The sequence below is a fragment of the Rhipicephalus sanguineus genome, chromosome 1 (genome assembly GCF_013339695.2).
Source record: "Rhipicephalus sanguineus isolate Rsan-2018 chromosome 1, BIME_Rsan_1.4, whole genome shotgun sequence".
In the NCBI taxonomy this organism is placed as follows: Eukaryota; Metazoa; Arthropoda; class Arachnida; order Ixodida; family Ixodidae; genus Rhipicephalus; species Rhipicephalus sanguineus.
Window position 1 is genome coordinate 109,019,488 of NC_051176.1, and position 26,155 is coordinate 109,045,642.

Below are 26,155 nucleotides of genomic sequence, written 5' to 3' on the forward strand. Positions count from 1 at the left end.
GACCCCAAAACAGGAAACGCAATCACGGCGGCGTCGTTTGTGTAATTTAGCGCCGCACGGAAACAGATGTAATCGCGCGCCGGGGTGCAATAAACGACAGAGTAACACGCGGTCACCCTTTGAGAGGTTAGAAGCCAAACAGCCATCAGCTTTGCGGGCGCAAGAAGCGAAAACCACCTGAAGGACAAAACTGAAACCAGCCGGACCGCGTGCGCGCCTTCTGATGCGAGTCTACAAGCCGCCGCGCCTCTTTGGAAAGAAAAAAAAAAAGACGGAGAGACATTGGCGCATTAAAAAAATTACACGTATTCCCGAAGCGTGGCAGCACATTCCAAGCAAGAGAAATGGGAGAAGGTGCGCGTTTGAAATCAAACCACGCCGCGGGCGCTCTCGGTTGCGCAAGCGATAGCTGGCGCGCGGCGCGCCATTTTGCGAAGCATAAAAAAAGCAACAACGGAGAGACATCGGCGCATGAAAAAAATTCCACGTATTCCCGAAGCGTGGCAGCACATGCCAAGCAAGAGAAATCATCGAAAAAGGCGCGCACTTTAAACCAGCTGCACCGCGAACGCGTTCGGATGGGCAAGCGATAGGCGGCGTGCCGTTTTGGGAAGCGAAAAAAAAAATACAACGTAGAGACATCGGCGCATAAAAAAAATTCCACGTATTCCCGAAGTGTGGCAGCACAGGCCAAACAAAAGAAATGATCGAAAAAGGCGCGCGTTTTAAAAATAAACGCTATGCCGTACATGTACGACGAAAACCCTTTGGTACCAGGAAGCTTCTGCCGTACATGTACGGCGAAAACCCTGAAGCGGTTAAGGACTACTCTTACCTACTATGAAAGATAAAAAGAATTGCGAATTGTTCGAGGGGCCTGTTTTTTAGACACAACATGATGAAATCTTAACGGCACATAAGTGGAAGAAAGCATAGGGGACATTATTTGCTATTTTTAACTGTAGTGTAATAATTATGACATAAATGGAAATTAATTTAAGTGGACAAAAAAAACACCTTTGCCGTTGGGGGGCCGAAACTCTCAACCTTCGAATTCTGCCTCTTACTCTGTGAGATTGGTCAATCTAAAGATAGATTTCTTCTGTATCTTCAATATGAACACGTTACATACCTGCCAACTCTGCCAATTTGTCTGGGAGACTCCCAAATTTTCACCAATCCTCCTGATTGTACAGGTAAGGCCATGAACCTCCTGAAGAAGAACCCTAACCCCACTGTTAAAAGAAAATAACAAAGATAATGATAATAAAGGTCAGCGGTTCTTAAGTTTTGTGGCCTTGAGGAATCCCAACAGCTCTCTAGAGGCTCACGGGACTTTCTCCACCCCTCACCGTATGAAAGGGAGAAAAGTGTGCCTCTGGTTTGGCCTTTAGTCAGTGGAGCTCTGCCACCACGTTTGCATGTGGCTTTGTAGAAGTGTGTAGTTGATGGCTGTTCAGCATGTTGCCGTGGAGCGAAAGCCAGTAGAGAGATCTGGCGGGCTCACACACGAACAACTTGATTTCGGCAAGCAAGGCAGAGTGGTCAGAAATGGCCGACAAGCCAGCGAGATCACCATTGCGCGATGGCGGTTGATGGGTCATCATGTGCTGCTGGCGCAGCTCCTCGTAGCTTTGGCACAGTGTGATGACCTCTGCTGCTGTGCAAGGGTTTTTGGTGAGCAGCATGGTGAAGGCATCATTGTCAATGCCTTTCATAACACTCCTGATTCTGTCAGACTCCGACAGTCTCGCGTCGGCTTTCTTGCGCAAGTCAAGGATGTCTTTGATCTAGCTCGTGAAGGATTCACCGGTCTGCTGGGTCCATTAACGTAAACGTTGTTCGGCTTGCAGCTTACGAACGGGAGGGCGGCCAAACACGTCGACAATGGCGGTCTTGAAATCGAACCATGTCGGAAAATCGGATGCATGGTTGTTGTACCACATGCCTGCCACACCCACGATTTAGAAAACCAAGTTGCTCAGTCTGCCTGCCTTGTCCCATTTATTAGGGACGCTCACGTGCTTGTAAATCGCGAGCCAGTCCTCCACGTCGGTGCCATCCGTGCCGGTGAAGACATGAGGGTCGCGGATACTGTGGACACTGGGACAAGTGGTCAGTGCGAGAGGTGGCATTTGCTGGGCGGTGCCTTGAGGCATGGTAGATGGCAGTACGGGATCGAAGTTCCAGGGGCATCAAATGGGGATCCGAAGTTGTTGTGAGGGCACATCATCTCCACCAATTCGTTAAGGCGTTTGTTTGACGGCACTCAGCGACAATACACAATGGTGACAGTCAAGGCAAAGCACGGACTCTTAGCGTGAGCAGCGTTCTTTCAGGAAGGAGCCGAAGAGGATGACCCACTAGAAGGTGCTGGAGAGCGCAACACATTAGACAGTTCCAAGGCTTCGCTACAGGCGTGTTATTTTTGATCTCAATGAGGAACTCGTGTTAAGGGGGAACGTGGCAATGAAAACTATTTTTGTTACTTAGAAGGATAAAGTGATGAAATTGGGCATGCAGATGTGATTTCTTATGCTAGTATCATAACTGAAATCGGTTTGTGCTATCTGTTGTAGTTCTTGAGTTACAACACGGGATACCTTCATTGTCATCCCAAAGTTGTTTAAGGAATTAGACATAAGTTCATCAAGATTTTTGCATAAGGATATATTCACAAGGGCCCATTCTCTGCTGTAAAGCTATTTTTTAATATTCAAATACGCACACAAAATTTTTTCTGAAATGACCTGTACATATTGTCTGACTAACAACTTTTAAAAAAACCAATTATAAAAATCGGTATGATGTGCAGACTAATATGGACAGCTTTATGGCACTCACCAATATTTCAGGATCTAAGTGCAAAAACACGAAATGGTATGGCACTCACCAATATTTCAGGATCTAAGTGCAAAAACACGAAATGGTTGTATCTTTATTTGTTGTGAAATGGCACAGGGATGAGTGACAGAAGGCGCTTCCCCGTCCACTTCATTGGGTATTTCCAATGAAGTGGACGGGGAAGCGCCTTCTGTCGTAGCTCAATTGTTAGAGCATCAGTCGCGTAATTCAGAGGTTGTGGGTTCAGATCCAACTAACAGAAAGGGTAATTTTTCATCCAGTTCATTCCAGTTTCCGTCACAGTTTCTACATTACAGTTAAAAAATAACAGTTAATGTCCTCTATGCTTTTTCAGGCTTAATTGTGTGTTTGATTCATTTGGTTGTGTCTAACACATAAACGAGCTCCTTGAAAAAAAATATTCCCCTTCTTATGTTTATTTTGTCTCTTAATCACACACGTATGCACATGCTGTGTAGTTGCCGGTACCACCATGATTGGTGATATATCTAAAACTTTGCTGGCGATCATTCAGAATGGTCGATGACATTGGTGGGACCCTGAGAAACAATCAAAATGTACGCAAGTTTTCTTTTTCTTTGGTTGTGATCGCCCCTACCCACTTCATTCTACGAGTCTCCCAAATTTTGAGCTGCTCAGGTTGTCAGGTATGACATAAAATCTAGCTGCTGAGAATTGCACAGCAATAAATGCATGTGCAAGCTAGTGTGCCGTATTGTTCTTCTATCTTGTTAGAAATGTTAGAAAAGTTGCTCAGAGTCAATGAGAACTCTGTTTCCATATTTCACAGCGCAAGACGACAACACAGTGAGGAACACAAGACACACGGAGCGCTGACTGACATTTGTTGTCAGTCGGCGCTCCGTGTGTCTTGTGTTCCTTACTGTGTTGTCGTCTTGCGCTGTGAAATATGGAAGCTAGAAACCAACTCGCCCAACATATTACCTTAGAGAACTCTGTGTGCTGCTGGTGGAAACAGAATTCTCTGCTAAGCAATACAAAACCACGAAGAAAAGCCTTTCGTGGACCCAAAGAAGGAATATTTTCCGCTGTTGAAGAGGAACTGGTCAAGTACTTTCCAGTAGGCTTGTGCGAATAGTAAATTTTAGGTTCGAAGCGAATTCGAAGTGAATAGTGATTTGGTCGAATACTTTCGAATCGAATTCGAATAGTATATATCACATATTGTAAAGAAAAATGAGTATATTTGTTACGACCTAACTAACGTGCGCAAAATTAAAAAAAAATTGAAACAAGGCATGTGTAAATGTCATTCTTTTTGGTTCAAAGGGAAGTGGAAGCAACTTTTAATAGTAGCAGGGTTTGACATTCAGTAGAATGCAAGTGATAACCTGTAAAATATGTTACGTTTTAAATTTTACTATACTTAGAGCATATAAGCCGGTATTGTTCAAGCTTTTAAACTTAAAAAATGATGAATCAATGTGAGGGTAATACGTTCATTTAACCTTGAAGTGGGGCTTTGTGGCAGTGCGGATTTCCCTTGGATAGGTGTATTCGCGGCATAGCACCTCTCCACTGCAGTGAAACCAGCTTTACAGGGGGTTACATGCGGTCGATATATGTCTATTCATTCACTTCGAATACTTCGAAATTTCCAATAATTTAAATTCGTTTCGAAGCAAATTCGAATACTGTAATATTTGTTCGAATATTCAAAGTGCTCGAATATTCGCACAAGCCTACTTTCGAGAGAGCAGATCCTCCAGTTGCGTTGCGTTTTGCAAGATACTTCAATTTCAAGCAATGAAGATTGCAAAAAAAAAAAAAAAAGAAAAGAGAGAGAGCGGCGATCCCTGCTGCGACATTCAAGAGAAGCAGAGGTTGGGTGACTTGCTTGATGAGATGTCATCACCTGTCTGTGAGAAGAATGATCAGGAATGCTGATGAAATGCCACTGACATTTCGCTTGCTACACAACACCATGGTGTGCAAAAAAGGTGCCTCAATTGTCTCAGTAAGAACAAAAGGCTTAGAAAAACAGCTTTGCACAGTAATGCTTGCAGTGACAGCTGATGGGAGGAAACTTCCACCCTTCATGATTTTTAAGTGAATGACTTTGCCAAAGGTAAATATTCAAGGATGCGTTCTCATCTGTGTTCATGGAAATTAATGTTTGACAAATGACCGGGTCGATACTGTCCGAGGAAGACAATTAGGCGCTGCGCTACGACTACTATTGCTCTTAGTGCTCGACAGCTTCAGGGGCCATCTTGTCGACACCATCAAAGAAAAGCTGAAGGGCATGAAAACAAAGCTGTCTGTTATTCTGGATGGCCTACCATCAGTCCTGCAGCCCTTGGACAACTCGCTAAATAAACTTCTCGGGGACTACATTTGTGAGCTACACGTGGAATGAGTATTCAGTGGAGAACATGGCATCATGCCTACTGGGAGGATGAAGATGCCTCCTCTGAAGGCATCTGTGAGGGCATAGTAGCAGCTTGGGACATAGTTTCGCCCAATATTGTAACCCACAGCTTCAAGATGACAAGACTGTTGAATGCACTTTACAGAATGTAGCGCGTCACCGTTTGGGACAACGATGGCGAGAGCGACGGGGATGGCTCAGAGTTAGATTCCTCCAACAGTGACACTGACTAGATACACAGTGTGAAATAAAGACCAGAAGACCTAGAATTGTCATTTCTAGTTCCTTAGTGCTAGTCTTAATGACTTCAGTACTGTGACGAACTCGAGCTAAATGAGTGCACTAACTGAACACTAGCAGAAATGACGGTGCAGTCTACACAACTGCCAGAGCTAGTAGCAGCTCCACATTGCAGTGGCTGAGCAATGGGAGCAGTGCACCACGTAAGTCCTGGTTGCTGTAGATGTTTAATGCCCCACTGGGAATGTGCCAGCTGCAATTTGCTCAATCTGGTTGGAACTACCCAGCAATTATCATTCCATCTGTATCTAATGTTTAGGTGCCTCAACAATTTATTGACACTTATCATCACTGCTATCACTTTTAGTGAGCCAATTTCTTGATTATAAGTGGCAGATTTCTTGTATAGAATCAATGGAATATGATTAGAATATCTTTTTCTGCCATGACCTATGTAGACATTACTGAGGATGTGTTTTTTGAAATTTGTGTCTAATTTGCACATTCCCTTCATGAGACCCAAAAATATGGAAACAAATGTGTGTGTATTACGCGAGTAAATATGGCATTCTAGTATTGCCCTAACGGGTTTGTTGGTGTATTAACAGGATGCTGGCTTCGTGCTCACCACGCCATGTTTGTTTCTGTATTTCTGTCTGAAAAATGGTTTTGTTTGCAAATGAAAATTCAGTTATTTAATTTTTAATTACTTGTTCCTTAGCCATGGTCTTCTTTGATCTGTCTAATAAAAAATTCGGCAGATCCCACGCACTGTGGGAATCGGTGTAATGCGAAGCAGCCAGCAAAGAGCTGCATACATGGCATTGTTTGTCTTTGAGCCAAATGAAATCATTCATGCCATGGCATGTAGTCCACCATATATCGCATGTTTGCCATGCACGCATGTATGCACAATGTAGTATACACCATGCCAATGAAACGCATATTGAGGTATATACAATGCATGACTTGTCGCCTATGTTCATCACGCACTCGTGTCGTGCTATACCAATTTTGGTATATATCCAGTTAACAAAACGGCCGGAAGCACACCATGACAGTGGCATGTCAATCATACCGTACATGACATGCATAACATGATTCGCATGTTAAGACCTCTCATTTATGTTCGTCATACAATCACATCGCGCAATACCAATTTTGGTGTATATCAAGCTAGCGAAACGGCCGCGAATGTATCATGAGTGTGGCTTGAAAAGCATGTCGTACATGACCTGCATGTCATGTTTCCATGTTACCACCTCTCATTTACGTTCGTCATGCAGTCGCGTCGCGCAATACCAATTTTGGTGTATATCATGCAAGCGAAACGGCCACGAATGCGCCATGACCATGACATGTAAATCATGTCGTACATGTCATGCATATCATGATTGTCATGCTACCATGTCTCATTTACGTTCGTCATACAGTCGCTGCGCGCAATTCCAATTTTGGTGTACATCAAGCTAGCGAAGCGGCCGCGAATGCATCATGAGCGTGGCGTGTATGTAAATCATGACATACACGGCATGCATGTCATGGTTTTCATCTTACCAACTGTTATTCATGTTCTTCGTACAGTCACTTCGCGCAATACCAATTTTGGTGTATATCGATCTACTGAAACGGCCGCTAGCGCACCATGAGCGTGGTATGTAAATCAGGTTGTACATGACTTGCATATCATGATTTTCATGTTACCACCTCTCACTTACGTTCGTCATACGGTCGTGTCGCGCAATACCAATTTTGGTGTATATCATGCAAGCGAAACGGCTGCAAATGCACCATGAGCGTGGCATGTAAATCATGACATACATGTCAAGGATGTCATGGTTTTCATGCTACGACCTGTTATTCATGTTCTTCATACAGTCACATAGCAAAATACCAATTTTGGTGGATATCAAGCAAGCGAAACGGCCACGAGTGCGCCATGAGCGTGACATGTAAATCATGTCGTACATGTCATGCATGTCATGATTTGCATGTTACCACGTATTATTTACGTTCGTCATACAGTGGCTGCGCGCAATACCAATTTTGGTGTACATCAAGCTAGCGAAGCGGTCGCGAATTCATCATGAGCGTGGCATGTAAATCATGACACATGGCATGCATGTCATGGTTTTCATCTTACCAACTGTTATTCGTGTTCTTCGTACAGTCACTTCGCGCAATACCAATTTTGGTGTATATCGATCTACTGTAACGGCCGCTAGCGCACCATGAGCGCGGCATGTAAATCAGGTTGTACATGACTTTCATATCATGATTTTCATGTTACCACCTCTCACTTACGTTCGTCATACGGTCGTGTCGTGCAATACCAATTTTGGTGTATATTATGCAAGCGAAACGACCGCAAATGCACCATGAGCGTGGCATGTAAATCATGACATACATGTCATGGATGTCATGGTTTTCATGCTACGACCTGTTATTCATGTTCTTCATACAGTCACATAGCACAATACCAATTTTGGTGGATATCAATCTATCGAAACGACCGCGAGTGCGCCATGAGCGTGGCATGTAAATGATGTCATACATGACATGCATGTCATGATTTTCATGTTACCACGTGTCAGTTATGTTCGTTATACAGAAATGTCTCGTCATACCAGTTTTCGTATATATCCCTTCATTTAAACGGCCGCGAGTGCCCAGAGACCATGTCATGTAAATCATGCTGCACATGACATGCGCGTCATGAATTGCATCTTAGGACCAGTCATTATGTTCGTCATGAATTCTTGTCACGCCGTACCAATTTTGGTGTATATGAAATTAACGGAACGGCCGCAAGAGCCTAAGGTCGTGGAATGTAAATCATGCTGTTCATGACATGCGTGTCATGATTTTCATGATATGACCTGTCATTTACGTTCGTAATAAGGCCATGTTATGACACACCAATTTTGGTATACATCCGATTAACGAAACGGCCAGGAGAGCACAAAGTCGTAGGCGGCTAGATAGATAGATAGATAGATAGATAGATACGCTCAAAGTCGCAGAAGTTCGCTAAGAAATGCTTCGCATTTAAAAATAATAAAGGCAGCACCCAGTCAGTATAGTTCATCTCTGAATGTTACTTTGGCTATCTCTTGTTGCAGGGTACGTCGACAGGTGTGACAGTGTCCACCGCTCAGCGAGTACTGATCCCTGCATCAGCTACAACAGTGCGCCCATCACTGCCAGGTGGACAACTGGGTAGCCTGCCCACAGCTGCGCTCATCTCCGCTGGGGGATCATCCATGCAAAATGCTTTTGTGGTGGTGCCTGCTCAGTATGTGGCCCAGGTAGGCATTTGCAGCTAGATCTTTTCTTGTGTTACCTGGTTTGACATGATCAGTGGTAGTAGTTGCCTCCACTGCACTGGCATTGTTGAAACTTGCTGAGCCACTGCACTGTTTGTTGTCAAGCATCAAAGCCTCATTGGGAGCCTTGGTTGAGAGTGAACATGCATCCACCTAGCTCTTTAGAGGCTGCCAATGGGTCTTTTAACAAACAGTTTTAAAAGTCAGCTGCCAAGGAACTGTGCGTAACCCTTCTTATAGGTGGTGTCTAAAACGTGGCAGCCATGACTTGTTTTCGACACTGCAATTGTTCCTACCACATGCAGCCCACAACAGCATGGCCTTCGAGATCTGTTTCTGTTATTCAGAGGCAACTGTCACTGGGGTACGGATTTGAACACCACCTATTGTTAACAAACACTGGCTCTGGTGTGCCTGCTAGCATTTGGCACTCGCTGTGATTTTTTATGCCAACGGCATGTCAGATGACAGCACATCAGATGCTATCGCTGTAGCCAAGCTCATTCCGACTTTTCCGGTTGCTTCTTCATTGGCCAGAAACTTGGTGTATGAGTGAACTGACAGCATCCTTCCCTTGAAGGAACTGGTTTACTGGCCTGAGCAGAAGAGCAAGGTACAGGAGCACCCATATACTGCTTGCAGTTCCAGCAGGGCACGCAGCCTGCGGCATCCCCTTCAGCAAGCACATCACGGGTGGTGTTTCAAACGGGGACTGGCCTCCTGGGCAGCTCTGGAGGATTTGTGCCTATTGCAGCCGCCACTGCACCTACCACAGCGAGCGTCTCAGCAGGGCCTGACCACAGAGAACCACCTCCAGCAGCAGTGCCTCCTGCTAAGCCTCAGGTCAACGGGTGTGTGCAAGTCCTTTCAAGCTTTGTTTGCCGAGTGCTCCTTAATTTTTAGTTTTTGTGAGAATATTTTTCAACACTAAGACCATACCATGGCTGGACAAATATGTCTCTGCAGTTATCACTGATTTTTCTTTGTAATTTTTCTCTGACCCGAAGGTCGCGGGATCGAATCCAGGCTGCGGTGGCTGCATTTTTGATGGAGGCGAAAATATTTGAGGCTCGTGTGCTTAGATTTAGGTGCACGTTAAAGAACCCCAGGGGGTCGAAATTTCCGGAGCCCTCCACTACGGCGTCTCTCATAATGATATCGTGGTTTTGGGACGTTAAACCCCAGATGTTATTATTATTATTAACTTTGTAATTATCCTGCCTTCAACAATTGCTTAACCTTTTAAAGGAATACTGAACAAAATTTTTGCCGCCGAGAATATCGGCCAAACTGGAAGATTGGGTGCTGAAATGGGTAGACACAACCTTCATTTCGCACAGAAACTAGTGGAAAATAACGAATTTAACATATTTTTCACAAACAGCCACGTCTAGCGGCCGTACCGTGTACTAGAGGAGGTGACCCTTGGCGACGTTTTATGTACTCAGAATGGGCATGCCAACAATGCCAGCCATCGCCCGCATGTCTGAACCTGCTCAGCTTCCATTACGGTTCCTAGAACCACTACGAATGGCACCGGCAGCGAACAATGCTCCCGGGTGAGATAGAGCCCCTAAAGAGGGGGCATGTCACAGCGCCTTTGTGGAAGGGGGGGGGGAGTGGGATGTAAAGGAGAGGTGAAGGAAGGGAAGTAGCCGGAGAGGGACATGTGCACCCTTCATCCGCTGTTGCGACAAGTGACGTCATGGCTCGCGCTGGCATGCAGCCGCCGCACGCTGACAATCCTCCATAAATACAGCCAACTGTTCAAAAATATGTGAAACAAACTCTGTTTATCGAAACAGTTGTGTCTTCTGAGTAGAATTTCAATGCTTTCGTTATTTTTTAAATTTTTTTGTTCAGTATCCAGTATTCTTGACAACCTCAGCTTGTCACTGCCATCGTCACTTATTGATTTATGACAGGCTTACCTCGTCCTGAGTATTTTGCTACTTTTTCAATGGGTTTTGATGAGCAGAGACTGTAAAAGGGGTTCTCTCATTTAGTATGCAGCTGTGATGTACATAGATATACGGTAGACTCCCGTTAAGACGAACTCGAAGGGACCGCGGTCATCTGTTCGTCTTATCAGGAGTTCGGCTTATCACAAGTGCCCCCAAAAAGAGAGATGATAACATGCCAAGTGCATCCAAATATGTTACATGAAAACAATGAATGGAGTAGACTTACAATGGGGGGCAAAAAGACGAGAAAAAGCATTTATTTGGCTCATCTAGATAAAGACTATGCCTTTAAGCAGAGTATATACACGAATCTTACGAGCACCCGATTTCGCATGTTCAAAAATAAAAATGCTCGTGAAGATATTTGCTACCACATTTTAATGATAAAACTGTAACACGCTCCTATGTTGACGATTAGAAAAAAAAATTAAGAGACAAGCACAATTTTCCTTCAAAGAATGTAAAATTTATTGTCCTGGCAGTTCGTTTTCTTCTGTGAGCCTGTTTTGCTGGCTCTAAGATCACTTCTGGATACGCCTCGGTCGCGTGCTCTTGCCTTGACAAAGTCATTATACACTGAGTTGCTTAAGAAAGTCTGCAAGGTTTTCTTCGAGGTCCGGATATTTGCCCGTTTTCGGCCCGTAGTAACTTTTCCTGATCGACGTGCAGCTGAAGATATCCCATCGGGCTACTCACGGTCACAAGCCTCGCCACGAAAAAGACACGACGCAGCTATATTCACTGTGCAAAATAGCCTTCCTTTGTTGTGCGCTTCCATAATCAAAATGGCTCATCACAATTTGCACTTCACTGGAAACAGATAGAACGCGTGCGAACCAACGCAAATTGACCACAAAATACATGTGCTCGGCCGCCAGTGTGTGATGGCGATGACAATGCACCTGACCCCTGTGATTGTAATGCACAGACTATTTTTGTTCCTGTTGTCGCTTTCTTTTTTTTCTTTCCCACTCCCCTTGCGTTTGCCCCTCTGACCATGGCGGAGGGGCCCCAAGCTCTTGTGTTCTTCTGTTCTCCTTTGTACTCCAGCTGGGAAGCCGAAGAACGGGGGGGGGGGGAATACAAAAGGACGCAATGGCTTGGGGGTCCAAGTTGTAAATCCCCCACTCTTTTTGTTGCTTTCTTTGCTGATAAAGCCCACACCTCACCCACCCACAGGCTGGGGGTGAGAGAATATTCTGGCTTTATCAGCTGACTGGTCTTCTTCGTTTATCTCGCGCCCTCGTGTCTTTGCTCCAGGAAGTGCTTTTTTCATCTTTTTTGCTTTTTCTCGGTCGCCTGAATGCCCCACCAAGACTGCAGTGTTCGTTTCGCAGAATCGCTAGCGTTGTCGATCATCGCGAAAGTTCGTCTTAACAGAAGAGTACATTTGGGCGGTTCGTCTTAAGCGAATTTTTTTTGCATTGAGTCTATGGGAAACCAAACAAATGGTCCCGTGTTGTTCGGTATAAGCGAGAATTCGTCTTAACCGAGTTCGTCTTAACAGGAGTTCACTGTATATATAGTAAGAAATAAACATTTATTTTTGCCTCACAATCTTTCCAGTGCAACTTTTGTGCACGAATCTTCCCTGTGATCCTAATGTGTTACTTTTTATGAAATTGCGGGGATGTTGCATAATTGTGTTCACGACTCTTTCAGTGAAAATATTCATGCTAGTTTTGTTGGCTTGTCTGGTGACACTCGATTCTTTTCAGGACAACATGCGAGGATAATTCTCGGCCTCGAAAGCCCTGCAACTGTACGAAGTCCCAGTGCCTCAAATTGCAAGTGTCCTTTTTTTCTTTCCTATTCCTTATTACATGATATTTCATTGCGTTAGACATACTAAGGTGCCCTTACAGCCTAGTGTATTTCAGCACTTTGACATTAATATTAAGTGAATTTGCTCATTCAAAAATATTGGAGTAGTGAAATACCTAGTCTACTTCTGTCAATTTCAACCATAAGGGACTGACGAAATTGGTCAAGTTAGCCAGTGTGTAAGGGGCAAGGAAAACAACAAGATGCTCCACTGACTTATGTGGCAGTATTTGACCTAATTGTAACATATCCCCGGATTGAACACTCAGCCACATTTTATTGGTCCTAAGTAAAGCATTCACTTCAGAATGACACTGGAGTGGATCTGTAACTTTGGCAGTAGGAAAGACAAAACCAGCGAACTTTATCTTTACGGAATGAAACATTATTTACTAGGTGTCTGGTGTCATCACTCTTAGGCAGTGCTGTATTGCTACCAAGAACAAATCACAGTTAAAGCTCCATATACTGAACTCAGTAAATAGGCAATTTACTTCGTTAAATTGAAATTCAAGCTTTTATGCAAAGTATATTCCCTGAAGAATTAATTTTTACATACAAAGTGTAACATGAATATCCAAGTAATACACCAGTACAAATAAAGCTTAATTTCAATAACTTAAAAAAACAAATTTTGTTGAACCGAGATCAGGTGACCACGACTTCATGCTGCACCAGCGAAGTCTTTTTCACAGTGGCCGTACCTCATGCGTGAAACTGAAAGAAATGCAGGTCCAGCCGACTGTGGTAATAAGTGTTAAGCCAAGCTATTGCGCCCATTCTGCCTTTGCAGCTTGTCATCAAAACCGCAGGTGTTCCCAAAGTGGGTCATTGCCGATGCTGTTAGGTTCACAGAACAGATTCACTTGCACTTCACTCAGTCCTATGAACATCCCATATCAAAAACCGTTGCACGCCGCAAAAACAAAAGAGCTTCGAACTGAAATCACATGAAAGGAAGGTGACAATCTGTATTACGGTACCTCCTTTCATTATGGCCATGTTTTTGCGACATCGCACACATATGTTTGAATAATCTAGCAAAGCCTGGTATGGCGTCATAACTTTTGGTCACCGCTGGTTGCTGGTTCCAACTGCTTTGCTGGGAGTGTATCCTGTTCTTCAGAGAGTCCAGAACAACTTTTGTTGAGTTCAGGATCGTGGCGAGTGAGCTCCCTGATATCCCAGATCAAGCAGCGGTGTCTTCTATTGAGGTTAGGTGTATGTCATCTTCATTACATTCAATAGCATGTCTTATGTCCTCCATTTACCAAATGGCTTCTCAACAGTTGCAAACCCTATGGTAGCACATGCCAAACTAGCCATTCCGTTGGTTTGTCTTGCGGTGCGTGCAAATCTCAGACACTAAGACATGAAGCGACTGGTTTCCAATAGATGAGCAAGTAAAGTAACTTATCATTCAAATGTGCACTCATAATCATAGTGAAAGTGGCGTGTAATAGTTGTTATGCAACGGGAACTTTGAGTGACCTAGGATACTGGTAGAGTGGCCGAAACAATGTGCAAACACATGGTGAGTGTCAAGCTTTTGCGGTGAACCACCACGAAAAGCATTGCTGTGTTAAACCCATGGTATGCTCTCTGCTTTGGAAGCAGGGACCATCCTGTGCAGCAGGTGTCTGCTACGTGCTTGACATTTGAGCCACTGTTAGCAAATAACGTGACAAAACCGCTCCTATTAAAAACTGCATCTCTGCAAAATAAACTGCTGCAACTTGCTGCACACGGAGCACATTTGTGCTTTCCCAGTACAGGGAATTTACTTGTTTTCTTCCACGCTTGCAGGCTTGTTGCCGCAGTGGTCCTTACTTTTGCGGCTGTTGCAGATGCTCATTCCATGCGTTCCTCCTGAGCAGGGTTCTTTGTGAGAGTGAAGTGTGGCATGACCAATGTAGAATATACTGCAAGATGGAGCGAGTGCAAGACAGCACAAATCACTAACAAAACATAAGAGATAAGCAATAGGTGTATAGCCGCTGGCCAGCTGCGCTGATGCTGTGTCTCTCATTATCCCTTTTCAGGCATTTGATGTGCTTTACAAGATCATGTTCCATGCTCTGCAGTTTCCTTTCTTACTTTTTCTTCGTTACTTTCCTTGCACGCATGGCTATTTTGCCCATTTCCCCATGTAAATAATTTTGTTTTCACTTTCTCCTTGTATGCGTGATCTTATTTTGTGCGTTTCTTCATGTGCACAGTTCTAATATAATACATATACTGATCATGTGCACTAGCACTGGAGCAAGGCTGTGCTGCTGCCATTTTGCACATGCGTACCTGTAAACTCTCCGGATTTTCCCTGGAGACTCCCGAATTTTTAGCAGTCCTTCTATTGTACAAGCACAGCCATAAATTTCCTGAAAAACAGCCCTAACACCACCGCAAAAAGAAAATAATGACAGCAAAGGGCAGCAGTTCCAAAATTTTCTAGCCTTGGTCTATCGTGCGCAGAACACTTAAGTCAGTTTCGTTGCAGTGCATTGGTGTCATGTGAAAAAGTGCACTAAAATTGGCAAGGGGCTACCAGCTGTCACAGGACACAGCACATTTTGTCTGTTCATTGCACATACGTGCACTGACCATATAATTGCAAGTACCAGTATGATCGCTGACATCTGAAATCTTTACTGGCAATCATCATTCAGAGCTGTCTATGACGTTGCTTTGGTAAGAAACAATAAAAACACGCCAGTTTTCTTCCTTCACGTCTCCTCCCTCCCACCCCACCCCGCCTCGCTTTACAAATCTCCCTAATTTTGAGGTCCCTTGGTTGGTAGGTATGGCCATGGTTCTTATATATACAGTAGACTCTCGTTAAACGGAACCTGAAGGGACCAAGCAAATGTGTTCCGTTTAACAGGAGTTCCATTTACTGAGAGATGAACAGGAGTGCAGAATCCAAGTATGAAACCAATTACGTTAGATGCAGTTGTTCCGTTTAAGCAGCAGTTCCGTTTAACAGATTTCCGTTTACTGAGAGTCTACTGTATTATCTTTCTGCCCCATGACTTAGAGTACGTGTAAAAAAATTTGGTAAGTTGAATGTCGTACCAAGCCATTCAAGTTAAATGCCTAGCCTCCAATTGGCTTGTTTTGAAATTGATCGCAAGTAGTTACAATGTGTAGCAGACATCCGGCACTTTCCACGTGCTTCCAGAGTGCAGAAAGCCCACGGGTCTGGCATAGGAGCTGCGCGGTGCAACAGTTGACCGCAAAGGGCACCACACGAGCCAGCGCTTTGGCCATCCTTCCCGTATGGCTAGGTCACTCCAGTAAACTCCCCATCCACTGCGGTGTCCATCTTGTGATGGCAATGACGATGGCATTTGTCAAGCTGACTTTTGACTACATTGTTGCTAATGCAGTTTTTGTTTCATATCAAATCTCATCACTTGAGGGATTTTTCAACAAACTTTTTCGAAGAAGAAACTATGGGGGCACCTGAGCAATTCATATGATGTGTAAATGCAAGAGCATTAATGGTCGCTAAGTGTGGTACCTGAAGCGCATTGCATCCCCTACAACGCAAAAGGCTCAGTGAGCAGCTGCAGAGTGAGCACAGTGAGCTCCGCAGTCATTTTATGGCCACGGCTTTTCTGCCGTGGGTTTTCTGCCAAGGCTTTCCGGTGATGGTGTGGTCATGCAGTGAGCCAAGTAATGCTGCCACAACTAAGAGTTGTTCTCTAAATTGTGATCACCCTCAAATGAGGGAACAGCATTTGTTTGTGGAAAATGGAAGCCATACAGAATCTTGGAGCTTGTTCGGCCAGATGCTCGTGCGTTATAAGTACAGTAAACTCTCACTTGTACGAACGTCGGTTTAACGAATATTTCAGAATAACGAACTTTTAGAAAATCCCCGGCGATTTTCTTATGCATTCTATGCAAAAATCTTTCAGTTAAACGAATTTCAGAATAGTGAATTTTTCAGTTGAACGAACTTGATCCGCGGACCCAGGCTCATTTTTAAAATCAATTCAACGAAGTTTTGTGCACTGCAGCACTGGCATAGCCGATGCGAGCCGTCTCTAAATCACCCATCCATCGGCGAAAACGAGCCACGTGCGCATCAGTTCGCCCCTTCTTTTTTTGTCTGTCTCATCGGCATCATCGGTATTGTGCGGCCATCTTCATGTGCCAGGGGCAGCTGTGCACAGAAACGTACTCTCTGGAAAGCTTTGTCTCTTCTTGCGCTTTAAGGGCACCAGTTCAAATTAAAATTACAGATTCCTTTTCAAAATAAATTGCATTTCACACTTTTGACTCTAATGTCTGCAGTGCCCAATGCTGTTCCATATTCTAGTGAATATTCAGTTTAGTGAACTTTCAGTTGAGTGAACTATTTCCTTGGGTCCCTTGAAGTTCACTCAATTGAGAGTTCACTGTACATCAAGGTCAATTACTAACAGGGTAATCTACTCTTGTGAAGGAAATTCACTGAAGAATAAGGATTGGCTGGAGCATGCAGGAGACATTCCCAAATCATGACCGGCAACTTACTGTTGTCCCTACATCGTCCCTATGTGTACAACCATTGCGTTCCACCAATATACTAACATATGGGGCAGAGGCTTGAAGGAAAAAGTAAGAAACTTGAAAAAAAAAAAAGTTAAGGACCGTGCAGCATGCGATGGAACAAAAAAGGAAAGGTGTAGCATTAAGAAATAAGAGAATAGAGTTGATCAGAGAGCGAACAGGGGTGGCTGATATTGTTGCCATCTAAGAGAAAGAAAGTGGACCTAGGCGGGTCAAGTAATGTGCAGGACAGATAATCAGGGGTCAGTGAGAGTGACAGAATGGGTACGAAGGGTTGAGGAAAGTAGCTGAGGGTGGCAGAAAGTTAGGAGGGGTGATGAAAAGAAGCTTCTAACCATGAAATGGAAACAGCTCGCGAAAGACTGGGTAAATTGAAGACCATTGGGAGAGCCCCTGCAGTGGAGATAGAATATCTAGCTGGCTGCTGCTGGTGGTGATGATTGCAATATTGTTCATGCACTGCCTTTTACACATTTTTGTGCAGCCAAGGCCGGCCCAGATAAAATGTTCAAATAAGAATGAGCCAATTGTCATATGTCCCACATCTGTAAGCCTGAAATCCAACCATTACGTCTATATAACCATATTGTAACTGCAATGCATGTTTGAGGTGCTTTGATGACATGGAAAAAATTGTTGGAGCTGGTTCGACCATATGGTCAGTAGCTAACAATTGTGTTCTTGTCAATTTGCTTTTAGAAAAAAAAAAGCAAACTCAATTTCCTCATTTTTCATTTGGTTGTCTACTCCCAATAGTTGATAGGCACTCACATCTACTGAATATTTCAGCTTTTTTGTGGAAGAGCTTAAACTTTTATTTACATTCAGTGAATCAGGGCTTTAAAAAGTTTGACATAGCAAATAGGTATTGCATGAATTCACATTGCATTGTCAATGCTATAGTTGCTTAGCAATGTGTACTCACGAATGGCTGCCTACTTTGTTACTACATTTGAGAATACCTCTGCAGATTGTCATTTTATTATGCAAGAAGTAATATGGTGATTACTTTGTCTTGCCATTCTCTAGTATAAAAAAAGATATTCCCGTGCTCCGTGCTCTTCCGTAAGCATTTCCGCTAAGTAATGTCTTCATGTTAGGTGATGCTTGAACTGACTGGCACTTGAATTAAGTTGAGTGTGAAAGTCATTATGTCAAATAACGCTTTACGGTGGTGTCGATGTTCAGTTAGTAGCTAAATCTAGCTGCATAGCGGTATATCCTGTTTACCAATCTTTTATGTATCACCCAAATGTCTGTTTTTCAGTCCTTTCATATACTGAATCTTGTCTCTTGTTTGCAGGTATTGTGACTGTTTTGCCAATGGAGAGTTTTGCCACAGCTGCAACTGCAATAACTGTTTCAATAACCTGGAGCATGAAGAGGAACGTCAAAAGGCTATTGGAGCCTGTTTAGAAAGGAATCCCAATGCATTTCGTCCCAAAATTGGTTCGTACCAGCTGTCTCTGAGCAGTAATCCCCCCTTCCCCCTTGAGGAATTTTGTTGCTTTGTCTGGTGTTTTGCTATCCTCTGGTGCAGACCTGTTCTGCTAAACCTTTTTTTTTTCTAACATATTTTGATATGTAATTCATCAGTACACGTGAGGGTCATGGTGTAAAATACAAGAAAACAGGGCAATGGCAGATGGGGACAAGCGCTATGATGCTTGTCCCTGTAAGATACAAAACCAAGTTGTTACAAACAACTTTGTTTTGGCTTCGTATCTAATCACACTACCCAAGCCACTTCCCACCTATCTCAGTGATCTATACAGACTAAGACTGCCCAGCTCCAATATACAGGGTGCCCCAGCTAACTCTAGCCAAAGTTTAAGAATATGCCGACGCACTCTATGACGACGCGACCAAATGCATGTTGTTGACTTCCTCCCTTCACCCGGCTGATTATTGCATAGATAAGGTCACATTATTTTTTGTGTTCTGCTTAATTGCTCAATTAGGTGAGATTAATTAACAAACTTTTGAAGCCACAAAGCTGGCCATGAAATTCCAATTGCAAAGTTGTAGATCAGTTTGCAAAGCATCCGATTAAATAGTTTCTGACCTTCTATCTGCTGAGACAAAATGCTAGAGGCCCATGTGCTTAGTAGGTGCACATTAATAAACAAACCCAGGTGGTGGAATCTTTTCATGAATGTCCGTCCAGCATCATTGCCAATTCAATGCGAGTGTTTTTGACCTGGCAACCCTGGTCTGGTCACAAGCAGCATAAGGTGCACGTTTTTGTTTTGTATACAGTGGAACCTCGTTAATGCGTACCTGCCGGGAACGCCGCATAACTACGCACTAAACGGTAGTACGCATTAACCACCAAGTAAAAATTTGCATGTCCTCGCTTACGCCATCGCCGCCAGCAAAGAGATAAATACAGTGCCACAGCAAATATTGCCTAAAGTACCCACTGCAAAGCCTTTTCTTTCTTTTTCCCAAACGGGAGAAAAGATTCTGGTGCTCTCGCACGACCGTCCAATAGTGCTGACAGCGCGCGGTGGCGACGCCAAGGAGCATTTCGGAACTATTACAGGGTCCGGTATACGCAGTGACCAACGTAGCAACAGAACGGACAGTGTCGGCTTTCCGCGATATATGTGTGTGCGTCTGTACCGCGATCTGCTACTAAATGAAAACTGACACAGTTCCAGCGAAACGCGGTACGGCTGCGTGGAGCCGCTCGTCTCCTGGCTAGTTGCGTGCAGCGCGTCGCCTTCTCGGCTCACGGCGTCACTGCCGGGCCGCTTGCTGTACCGCACGCGCGCATTTGTCGTGGGAGTGTTCTTTGTACCCACTTCGCTCCAGACCGCGCACAGATGTGGCGATGAGCACAGATGAGCTTGTTCGGTTAACGCGGCGATGACGAACTTCCTGCAAGCGATGCGCACTCCGCGACGCTCTAGCGGTCCTGGCAGCGGACGGAAGCGCGTTTGGGTGGTCGCCCAATAAAAGCGTGCAGTATGGTTACAACAGCGCTACGCTTGCTGTACCGTACGCGTGCGTTTAGCGTGATAGCGTCTATGCAAAGAGGTTTCTCGTCGCCCACGGCCAGCAACGCTCAACTCCGCAACAGCGAGCTGCTTTCGTTTCTACAAAGCGGCGCGCGCTTGAACACGGCCCCGCACAACGAGGCGGCAGCGATCGGCGGGTCAGCGCGTTCAGGTTGTCGCCTATTAAAAGCGTGCAGTAGGCTTAAAGTAGTGCTGCGTTGCACGCGTGGCCGAGCAGATATCAGAAGATACTTATTGTGATAAGGTTGTCGGCGATAAGTCATGCTGGCGCTTTCGTCGGTGGCCGCAGCCTCACCTTCGTTCTTTCCCGATGCCTACGCGCAAAGGCATCGCCGCAATCGCGCGGAAGTCGGAATCGGTGATCGACCGATCTACGCACTTCTCGAAACGACTGAAAACCTTTGGCGGCACATTGTGGCGTCGGGAAGTTCAGCGGCGCAGTAAAATTTTATGGCACAAAACGTTATCGCGGTACGCAGGGTACGCACTAACCGGTAGGCGTAGGGTGAAGCACTACGGCTTAAGCGGTCAGCGAATGCATTAGGCTCTATGAGACTCGGTCGGGGATTCGTCGCAACTACGTTTTAACCGTTAGTACGTTTAAAGCGGGTACGTACTAACGAGGTTCGACTGTATTTCCTTTCTCTCTCGTTTTTTCTGCCTACAGAAACGAACTCAGACCAGTACTAACCCAGCTACTATAAGTTCCATATGCTTATTTTTTTTTTTTATGCGTATGTGCGTGGGTTGGTCACTCACCTACCATATTAGCACTATTCTAGGTTGATTTAAATGTAAGTTGATTCCCCCCCCCCCCCCCCCCCCCCAATATCATACATAAAAAACAAATTGCACACCTCAGGATTTTTTCAATGAAGTTTTGCATCCATCCATTCATCACCCGCCACAGTGCTCTAGTGGTGATGGTGCTCGACTGCTGACCCGAAGGTCGTGGGATCTAATCCCGGCCGCGGCGGCCGCATTTTCGATGGAGGCGAAAATGCTTGAGGCCTGTGTACTTAGATTTAGGTGCACGTTAAAGAAGTCCAAATGGTCAAAAAAAATTTCCGGAGCCCTCCACTATGCTGTCCCTCATAATCATATCGTGGTTTTGGGACGTTAAACACCAACAATTGTATTATTATATCCTTCCATTTATCAATCCATACACACAACCACATGCCATAATAGAATTTTATTAACTTAGTCGCTGGACTGCCTACTCATCCTCACTAGAGTCATGATCAAGGCGCACCACCAGTTCAGAAGCTCCAGTTTTGCATCTTGTCTTGCAGTTAGATTTTTCAGTATGTACTAGAATAGCAGCCCTCTTAAATGCTGCTGTGAACAAGTGCCAAAAGCTGTTTTTTGCCCAGAGCAGTCATGAAATGGTACCTCCCTGGACAAATCACTAGGGGTGTGCGAATATTCGAGTTTCGAATTCGAATCGAATAGTTCCTCATCGAATAATTCGATTCGATTTTCGAATAGCTAGTATTCGAAGTTTCGAATAATTCGACAGGACGAATATCTAAAACTCGACAAAGGCCAATGGCGCAACTTGGTTAGGATGGGGTGGCTAAAACTAACACTAACGTCGCCTTTCGTTAAACTTTCAGTTACATACTGATTGAAAAGCGAGCGCATATTGATCTTAAAGGAGATTACGCCATTTCCGCACGTAGAAAAAGACATGAGAACACTGTCAAATCCTTCACAACATCGCCCCCGAAACAAAGGCACGGACTTCTTGCGTAGTTCGGTCGCATATGCCGCACGCCGTAAGACGACCTGATTTTGGCTTACGAAACACTCGGTGATTAGCTTTGCATGTAAAAATTTGTTCACGCTGGGCAGTCGCCACTGCCGCACCGCACCACTAGTTCAGAAACTCCCATCATTCCGGTGCGCAGTTAAAACGCTACTGTGAACGGCCGGCCGAAAATTTTTGGGCCCGGAGCACCAATGGCGATGAAGCACAACATTGACGTTGTCAGATGAGCTGTATTGCGCGACCATGTGGAAATAAGTAGCTACCGCACCCCCCTCTGTTAGTCGTTAGGAGGTTTAGAGTGGCGCTGCTGACGGGAATGGTGGCTCTTCTATCAACATGCTTGTGCACCTATAAAAACTGAAACAAAAGCAGCTTTTGAACAAGTGCGTAATAAAACTGTCGACACGCCGTAGCGTCCCTTTGTCTTGCCGTAACTGGCGGTACACATTTCGTGTAAGTATACTATTCGATATTCGATTCAATATTCGATATTTCTGGCCACTATTCGGCACTATTCGATTCGAATTCGATTCGAGGTGAAATTTCACTATTCGCACACCCCTACAAATCACAGCTTTTCGCTGTCATGAGTGCCGCTGCTGGTTCGAGCAGTGGCTTTTGCATCAACGGCTGACACATCCAGAAAAGCTGTGTGCCGTATATCAACTCTGTGGTTCATGCTGTAAACGTTGAAGCAAAATAACCTTCCGAACAAATGCACTGGGTAACTGTACGCTATAGATATAGCTGGTTAGCAAATGTAAAGTTGGAACCTTGCCACAGGGTACTCGATTTCTTGTTTGTCTTGCCCTTACTGATGGTATACGTTTTGGTTTTGATTGCAAGTCAAGCCCCAATTCCAGATCTTCAAATATAAATAGAATAGTTTGACTCAAAATTGTGTAAATATGCTCTCTGTGATAGGTGGGTGACTTCCTCACTAGTTCTGTTCCCGAGAGGTCTGCATTCTAGAGCTTTGTGTGCCTAAGCATTTAGATTGATTGAACATTGACTGCAAGGTTCCTTTACGACTTTAGCCTAACACCTCACTGCTTGCCATATGGCCAGAATATTGCACTGCAGCATGCATATGAAATTATTTTTTTAACTTACCATCTGCAGGCAAAGGCAAAGAAGGAGACCATGAGCGGCGTCATACCAAAGGCTGTAACTGCAAGCGATCTGGCTGCCTCAAGAACTACTGTGAATGCTATGAGGTAAGGGACTCAGGCTGGTGTAGCTGTTAGGTATCACTTGGGTTGAGGCTTTGGCGAGCTGTGTGTACCTGAAAGGGCCTTAAACCACTCCTGACATTTTTTTACACGTTTCATATAAACATGCGCACTGTGTACAGTTATCCATGACAGTTAACTTTGCCGAATTCTTCGGCACTGCCGTGGGAACGCCACGAATTAAAAAAATAAAATCTCGTGCTCCTTTCATGGTGCTTTTTCTGCTTGTTGTGATGTAAACTGGGTGCTCCTAGTGATGTCACTGGGGCAAACGCTATTGCTTGGTCGACTTGCCAGTTCCTGTTTGTTCTGCCACCCTTCATGCAGTCAGTTGCAGTCATTTGAACTGCAGTCAACGAAGTTTCTATGCATTGACTGACTGCATGCAGTCATTCAATGCATAGGAAGCTATATGGCTTCATCAAAAAGATTTGCCGGAACACTCCATACGTTGAACATCGGGCAGCGCAAAACGCCCCAAGAAGTTGGCTTTCCCTCAAAAACTTTTGTCCTGCCTCGCGGAAGGGGACTTTCCCACATGCATTTGGGAAAGCGAGTGGTGTGATTAGGAGGGCTCCATGCGGAGCGAGTAGAAGCTACCACTTGCCATCACGTGCTTTCCCTCCATTATTCCTAGTCGTTGCGCCGCCGGCCCATTGTGCAGGGTCACCGTTCGCGTCTCCGTTTGTTTTGTTAACGTGATGGATGCCGTCAAACAGAAGAACCTGCTGTTCTCCGCAAAGCTGGTGATAATCACTACAGTTAAAGGTGGGGAAAAGAAGCCTTACGTCGATGCTGTGTACAGCATCCCAGAAGCATGCTGGGTAACAAGGCTGACATTAGGGCCAAGCAGGGCTGGGCAAAGATACTTCGAAATTGTATCGCGATACAGTACAAGATACTCAGGCAAGAAGTATTTGAGATACAGATACAAGATATTTCTGGACTAATTGTATCCGATAGGATACTTCCTAATTGTATCTTAAGATACTTCGATACATTTGCAAATTTGCTCTTATATATCGACATAATGAAGCACGAAACACTTATGAACAAAAAGCTTTACTCGGAATTTTCTTAACTGCGATCAACTTTGTTTATTTTGAGAAAATATCTCTTTGTGTCCCCAGATTTCTGTCTTACTTGCTCAAGATACATTAGTTTCATTCCGAAACAACTCAGCTTAACATGCGAGCTCTTTATACGCTGCGCTGTCAATGGTTTTTGATTGACACTTTTGTAATTAATGGGGGCCACTTCCCTACCTGCCAACCAGCTTACGGGTTGCCATCTGAATACAAGAACGTCAGTAAGAAGCCTCCGCACGATGGTGCAAATACCGCTGTGCAGTTCTACCTTGTCCGCAAGCATATTACCGTTTTCGCAATACCGGTTCACCTGAAATGCAGTAACAACGCTGGTAGCACTATTTTTATTTTTTTTGTGACGCATCATGTTTACATTGAGGGCTTAAAACTGCAATGATTTTTATATTTTACTTATCTTCTGGCGTAAAGCGTTCGTTAGCAACATATTCACTAACGTGCAATCTTTTGAAATTTCTTCTCCGAGAGAACTAGTGTCGTTGAAAATTGTCGCAGACGTATTGTAGTGGCACAAAGCCTTGCAGGATACCACTGCTATTCCAACTATTGCCACTTATAGCTCCGACTATCTTGTGATTTGCTACAGCGAAAAACTTTACGGAGACCTAAAAAAAAAACCAATATATCTTAGTCAAATAGCAAGGCGGTTCCGTATCAATCACAGTGAATACGTTACAGGTTGGTTCATGTAACTGTAGAACCAAATACCTAAAAAAGTGGTTAACCGTGACTGAATGAAACCAATGGAGTATGGCTTACCGTCATGTTGCGCTCATTATAATATGTTTTATATTGTGCTTAAGTGGTTGATTAACTGAGGTCAATTATGGAGCATTTTTAATATTCATTAAGGACCAAGTGGGTGCCGTCACGTCCAAAAGGGCATTCCATAACGATCGGTCCAATTTTTGGTGGCGACGTACATGCTGCGTGGTGATTTTTAGGCGTGTGCGAATATTCGAAATTTCGAATATTTTTCTAATAGTGTTTACTATTCGATTCGATTCGCACTGAAATTTTACTATTCGAACTATTCGAACTTCCCAAAGACAAATGCAGTCAACGTCCGGTTGAAAGTGGCCCCTTCAGATTTTCAATATGCTTCACCTCATTACACTCGTATTGCGGCAAAGCTGCCTTTCAAGCTCCGTTACGGTCAAACTTAGCCAAGAGACAAAGTTTGATTGGAAGTGGTCCCTAGATTTTCAATATGCTTCACCTCATCACACCACCGTATTGCGGCAAGGCTGCCTTTGCCTATCACGTGTAAAGTGTTGTCGGCAACACTTTGGTTGCACCAAATCATGTACATAAACACAATTCGGCCTCTACATTGCCTCATTCTTGATAAGAAAAACAACTATGAAATATGACCTCACCAGCGCTTTATCAACCTAGCGAAAAGGAACACTTTCATGTTGCTATCTCACAAGAACATACTTAGGGATTCTCTGCAACTTTTTCTGTAATTTCACTTCGAATTATTCGAAAAATGTTTGAGAAATATTCGAAAATTATTCGAAATTATTCGATTCGATTCACACTCAATCTTTATTATTCGAATTCGCTTCGCACCCAAAATTTTGCTATTCGCACAGCTCTAGTGATTTTTTTTTCCGATTTTAAGAGAAAGCGCACGAAATATCAAATGAAACCAAATATCAAATGAGCGGCGCGTGACTGCGCCGCTCGTGCGCTACCGTACTGCAGCGCTCTCAAACGTGCTTCGAGCAAAACAACCGGCGCAGGAACTGTCAGCATATCACTCTTGAAAGACGATGGCGTTTCCTTGCCGTGTGCGGTCGTCAGAAATGACGCACTGTGAAGCCAATGCATAAAGCCGTGGCCGGTC

General features: G+C 44.3%; 1 protein-coding gene across 3 annotated transcripts in view; it reads left to right on the top strand.

Annotated features, from left to right (window-relative positions):
* The window catches only part of LOC119395705 (protein lin-54 homolog), a 77,213-nt gene that overhangs the window by 29,088 nt on the left and 21,970 nt on the right, over positions 1 to 26,155 (top strand). For all 3 annotated transcript variants that reach the window (XM_037662724.2, XM_037662719.2, XM_037662732.2), the window contains exons 7-11: positions 8,620 to 8,805; positions 9,466 to 9,674; positions 12,506 to 12,574; positions 18,472 to 18,617; positions 23,088 to 23,182. In XM_037662724.2, coding sequence (XP_037518652.1) covers positions 8,620 to 8,805; positions 9,466 to 9,674; positions 12,506 to 12,574; positions 18,472 to 18,617; positions 23,088 to 23,182 — 705 coding nt within the window. The remainder of the gene's footprint in view (positions 1 to 8,619; positions 8,806 to 9,465; positions 9,675 to 12,505; positions 12,575 to 18,471; positions 18,618 to 23,087; positions 23,183 to 26,155) is intronic.